At 45.1% G+C, this 6,000-nt stretch overlaps 1 protein-coding gene across 1 annotated transcript in view; it reads left to right on the plus strand.

Moving 5' to 3' along the window:
• VTI1A (vesicle transport through interaction with t-SNAREs 1A) overlaps nt 1-4,710 on the plus strand; it is a 743,722-nt gene extending 739,012 nt beyond the window's left edge. Inside the window, exon 9 of the mRNA XM_063962578.1 lies at nt 4,430-4,710. Within this exon, the coding sequence (XP_063818648.1) occupies nt 4,430-4,457 (28 nt within the window). The 3' untranslated portion in view covers nt 4,458-4,710. The remainder of the gene's footprint in view (nt 1-4,429) is intronic.
• Nucleotides 4,711-6,000: the final 1,290 nt, after the last annotated feature.

The following is a 6,000-nucleotide window of genomic DNA, read 5'->3' on the forward strand; positions in this document are numbered from 1 at the left end:
GCAAAGAGGGCGTAGTAGTGTCCTGGGTGAGAAAGGGTCTGATCCTGGAAATGTTTTTGAGATGAAAACGACAGGTTTGTGAGAGGTGCTGAATGTGTGGTGTGACGGAGAGGGAGGAGCCAAGGATAACTCCAAGACAGCGCACCTGGGGGCTAGAGGAGATGGTTATGCCATCAACAGATAATGAAAGTGTCAGGTGAGGTTTGTTGGAGAGTGGGAAGATGATCAGCTCAGTCTAAAGGGCTCCATACACTAGAGCGATAATGCCCGATTTCATCCGATTTCGGGCATTCGGCCCGACATATCGGATGAAATCGGACATTTTGGAGGTGTATCCGATGCGCGTTCCCATGAGCATCGTATCGGATACTCCAGATTGAATGAGCTGCACATGGTTGGGATCGCCCAGGATTGCCCAAGATATATCGTATGCAAAAGGGCAGCATACGATGTATCTTGGGTAAACCTGCCCCCCCGGGAGGCTGCCGGGGCGATCGCCTGTGATCGCCTGTGACATGTGGTCGCATAAGCGTATGGGGCCCTTTAGACATGTTAAGTTTAAGAAAGTGCTGGGACATCCGGGAAGACATAGCAGAGAGACAGTTGGAGATACAAATGAGGAGAGAGAGGGAGAGGTCAGGGAAGAAAAGGTAGATCTGAGTATCATCAGTGTAGAGATGATATTGGAGTTTAAAAGAGCTGATGAGCTCACCTAAAGAGGACATATAGAGGGAGAATAGAAGAGGTCCATGAACAGAGCCTTGGGAAATACCAACTGTTGGTGGACATTAGGAGGAACTGGAGTCATGAGAGGAGACAGAGAAGAAACAGTCAGAGAGGTAGGAGGACAACCAGGAGAGGGCAGTAACACGTAAGCCAATGGAGTGAAGGATTTGCAGGAGAAGAGGGCGGTCCACAGTGTGAAAAGCAGGAGAGAGGTGAAGGAGAATAAGCAAAGAGTAGAGGCCCTTCCATTTGTCAGCAAGGAGGTCATTACTGACTTTTGTGAGAGCAGTTTCAATGGAATGGAGAGGACAGAAGCCAGACTGAAATGAAGGGAGGAAGTGGGAGGAAAGAAAGGTAGTATGGCGGTTGTAGACAATACGCTCAAGGAATTTGAAGGCAAAAGGGAGGAGAGAGATTGGTCATCAGTTGGAGGGGGTGTTAAGATCAAGGGTAGGAGACCAGGGCATGCTTGAAGGCAATGGGGATAAAGCTCGTTGAGAGGGAGAAACTGAGGAGGTGGAAAAGATGGGAACAGGCAGAAGGATAGAGGCAGCGAAGGAGGCAGCAGGGGATAGGATTAAGGGGGGAGGTGGAAGGGTGGGAGAACCGCATGAGGGCCATGACTTCATCTCCAGATACAGGGGGAAAATAAGTCAGAATTGGTAAAATAGTTGGTGAGGGGTAGGCTGGGAAAGGAGGGGCCGGGTGGGATGTGATGTCCTGACGTATGGGGTCAATTTTAGATGTGAAGGAGGTGGCAAAGTCAAGGGCAGAGAGTGAGGAGGGGAGATGAGGTGGAGGTGGGCAGAGGAGTGAGTTGATAGAGATGAAGAGATGCTGGGGATTTGAGGATTGGGAGGAGAGTAGGTTCCTGAAATACAACTGTTTAGAGAGAGAAAGGGCAACACTGTAGGATGAGAGTATAAATTTGAAATAGAGGAAGTCTACCTTGGAGCGTGACTTCATCCACTGTTGCTTGGTGGTTCGTCAACGCTTTTGCAGGTATCTGGTGCACATGGAATGTCAGGGTTGAATTGTGCATCGCGAAGGGGAGTAGTGATTGCTAGAGCCAGAGCCGTAACTACGTGTGTGCCAGGTGTGCCTGGCACACAGTGCAGTCGCCCTGCGGGCACAACTGCCCGCATTCCCTAAAGTCATCAGCGGCATTGTAATGAGTCAAACAGACTCATTACAAGCCGCCTGTGTGCATATGCTGCCGCCGGAGAGGAGCAGCTCCGGGGGCTGGGGAGAAGGAGGGAGAGGGAAGAAGGAAGCCGCAGCAGCGCTATGTAATTGGTGGCAGCGCCGCTGCAGCTGTCCCTCTCCTTCTACATAGGCTGGCCGCCATTGCTGTGAATGCTGGGATGCGCTTCCTTCATCCCAGCATTGACAGCGGCGGCCGGCCAATGTGGAAGGAGAGGGACAGCTGCAGCGGCGCTGCCACCAATTACATAGCACTGCTGCTGCTCCCTCCTCCCCCTCCCTCCTCCTCCTTCACCCCTACTCGGGATCTGCCAGAAGCTGCACCAAGGAGCCTGACTGCCTGAGCCAGCGGAAAGATGGTAAGTATCATCTATTCTATCTATCTATCTATCTATCTATCTATCTATCTATCTATCTATCTATCTATCTGTCTGTCTGTCTGTCTGTCTATCTATCTATCTATCTCTATCCTGTCTACCTAATATGTAAAAGGGGACGCTGTCTGCCGTAATGTGTAAAAAGGGGACGCTGTCTGCTGTAATGTGTAAAAAGGGGGACTGTCTGCCATAATGTGTAATAAAGGGGACTCTATCTGCCGTAATGTGTAATAAAGGGGACTCTGTCTGCCGTAATGTGTAATAAAGGGGACGCTGTCTGCTGTAATGTGTAATAAAGGGGACTCTGTCTGCCGTAATGTGTAAAAAGGGTTCTACATGGTGTAGAGGCGCTACTGTGTGGCGTAATTTGAATAATGGAGACTACTGTGCACCATAATATGAATTTATATTATTTTGTGGCCACACCCCTTACCCGTGAAGCCACGCCCCTATATATTTTTCACGCGCCTGCGGCGCGCACTGCCCTTATATTGCATAAGGGGGGGGCGATGCCGTTTCTTGCACACAGCGCTAAAATGTCTCATTACGGCACTGGCCAGGGCAACAGATTTAAAAGCAGATGTAAGGGAGGTATTGTAGGGAAGTGGCTTGTTCAGGGCAAGGAAAGAGAAAGAATAGGAGAGAGAAGGCGAAGACTGTAGAGCAATTTAAACATGCTTGGGATAGGCATATGAATATCCTTACAAAGAATTAAGGTTCAAAAAGGGTTGAGATTACCTAAAGGATAAAAAAAGGGCAGACTAGATGGGCCAAGTGGTTCTAATCTGCCGTCACATTCTATGTTTCTATGTAAGTGAGTTGAGCAAGGAGGATAAGGATACAGTGTCAATAGATTCAATGTCATCCTTAGTGAAGGTAGGCAGAGATGGAGAAGAGAGGGATAAGTGAAAGTAGAGGTGGAGAAGAGAGGGATAAGTGAAAGCAGAGATGGAGAAGAGAGGGATAAGTGAAAGCAGAGATGGAGAAGAGAGGGATAAGTGAAAGTAGAGGTGGAGAAGAGAGTGATAAGTCAAGAGAGAGAGAAGGTGCTGGTCAGAGAGTGGGAATGGGAAATTGGTGTAGTAATAAATATCACAATGCTGGGTGAAGACCAGATGAAGTGAGTGTCGGCTCACATGAGAGGGTGAGGAGGTCCACTGGGAGAGACCAAACGATGATGTGAATGTAAGGAGTTTAGAGACAGGATTCTGTGGGGATATCAATTGGGATAGTGAAGTCACCTAAGATAATGGAGGGAAGAACTAAAGAGAGGAAGTGAGGGAGCTAGGAAGCAAAATTTTCAAGGAATTTTGAAGGAGAGCCAGGGTAGGCGGTACATGACCGGTACTCAAAAGTGAACAGGTTAGAAGAGGTGTAAAGCATGACCCTCAAATGTAGAGAATGTAAGGGATGGTCCTGAGGTTATGAGTTGGTAGGAGTAACTGGAGAATAGAAGAACCCCAAAACAGCCCACTTCCAAGTGAACAGGGCAGTATGGTGATACAATTCACAGCAAATTGGATTACTGAGCTCCATCCCTCGTATGAGATGCCACAAGTCACTTCATTTTGCAATGGGAGCCAGACTGTAATGACGCAATGTGCGTCACCGCAACCCTAGCACGTTAGCAACCTTAGACCTCCCCCTATAGTATTTCCTGTCAGGGAACAGAAAAGTATTCATGTTTCTCCTCTTTACACAGTGTGCATTCTCCAGAGTATTGCCAAACCTACAAATGTAGGCACATCCCTCTTTCATGGTCGGGCAGTTCCAACCTGCAAGGAGTGCGTGCAACTTCAAATTTACTTGCGGCACAAACAAGCACCTCATTGCAAGCAACAAAGCCAGAGAAGGCCTGCATTTTTTTGTGATTCCTAAATAAGACTAACTTGGTCTAATTTATTGGAGGGCAGAAAGCAGGTGTTGAACGTCGATAGGGTTTATTCACACTTTACAGTAAAACACATAGTTCCGTCCTTCAACAACATGATCACTGGGCAATGGAACCCAGTCTCCTGATGTCGGTATGTCCACCCTAATCTAGATCTCATGGAACATGACAGCTTCAGCTACAATAACTGATCTGTTGTTTAGCCTCTAACACAATTTCCTTGTTTGTTTAGGTCTTTTTCTCTGATGACAGCGATATAAACCTCCAGGCCATCTATTTTCTCTGTAAAACACCATGCAACCAGGATAACATCAGAAGTCTTACATACCTACATGTCTCCTCTGGCAAGACGTGAAGACCATGATCATTTGTACCATGGTGTCATATGCTACTGTGGAAACATAACAACTGGATGGACCCTGATTCTACTGGAGCAGTAGTGCGCCTCTAGCGAGAGGAATATTATACAATGGAAACAGTTCTCCTTTTGTTAGTAAAAGTGCCCAAAGTTATCATCTATTAAATATAAGTGAATACAAGTACTATAACTGTCTTCATTTATGTATCTGCATTTGATCTATTGAACGGATTGTGTCATTTTATTATCAGGATCTGCTGATCCCGACCGGAGTAGCGGCTGTTTTACATTGGATCTGGAAGTGACTTTTTTCAATCACCAAACTATTATTCCGTAGGACTGCGGATGGTAAACTCACCATAGCATTCGTCTATCCCTGAAAGGTTTAATATTAAACAACTCTTCGTTATTAATAAAATGATGAGGTCGTGACAGCGATTTGGGGCTACTAGTGCGCCGGACGACTGTCTGTCGTACATACACTAACAAAGGCCCAGGACAGCACAAGCAATGTAAACAGCCCGGGGCACTGAAGCGACATTTGTGTACACAAGATCAAAAGCCGATCGTGAACTAGGGAAAATGTAACCAATGAATAATACATTAATTAAGCAATTAATCTGAAAAACGTGTTTCATTATCTCTCGCTGAAGCTAAATATACAGCAACACCGTAGGATATATTGTGATATGTGATTTATAGTAGAGATGATTTTACACTGTTGGACTATGTGATGGTATATACCTGTATAGTCATATATTTATTTATTTATTCCTGAGGAACATGCAGAATTAAGGCATTGAAACGTCGGTAAACTGGTGTTCATGTGTGCAGATAGATAGATAGATAGATAGCTAGATAGATACTATATATATATATATACATATATATATATATATATATATATATACATATACCGATACTATATATATATATATATATATATATATATATATGTATATATGTATATATACCGATACTATATATATATATATATATATATATATATATATATATACACACACACACACACACACACACACACACACACACACACACACATCATGCGAAGCTCTTCACTAACAATTGATTTTCCTCACAGTACTCAATGTTATAAGGAGGAAATGTTACTTCCGCACATTGCGATACTATGTGTTGAGCTGAACAACTGCACCAACGTTTTCCCTCTCAGTCCTACACTAGAAATCACTGAGTATTTTTGGAGTGTGGTATTTTGTTAGATGTCGGTATATACAGTATGATGCTCAGTCAGTGTAAGCTATTTTCCTTACATTTTTGTATATATTATAAAGAGTACATTTGCCTGGCCTGGGACTCAGCTGTTGGCCACAGCGGACAAGGAGCCTCACGGAGGCCACTTCTCTCAGCAAAGACGTGTCCCTTTACCGGACTGTGTTGCTTGAGCGCAGAGGTGTGTTAAGACA

Source organism: Pseudophryne corroboree, chromosome 3 (assembly GCF_028390025.1).
Source record: "Pseudophryne corroboree isolate aPseCor3 chromosome 3, aPseCor3.hap2, whole genome shotgun sequence".
Classification (NCBI taxonomy): domain Eukaryota; kingdom Metazoa; phylum Chordata; class Amphibia; order Anura; family Myobatrachidae; genus Pseudophryne; species Pseudophryne corroboree.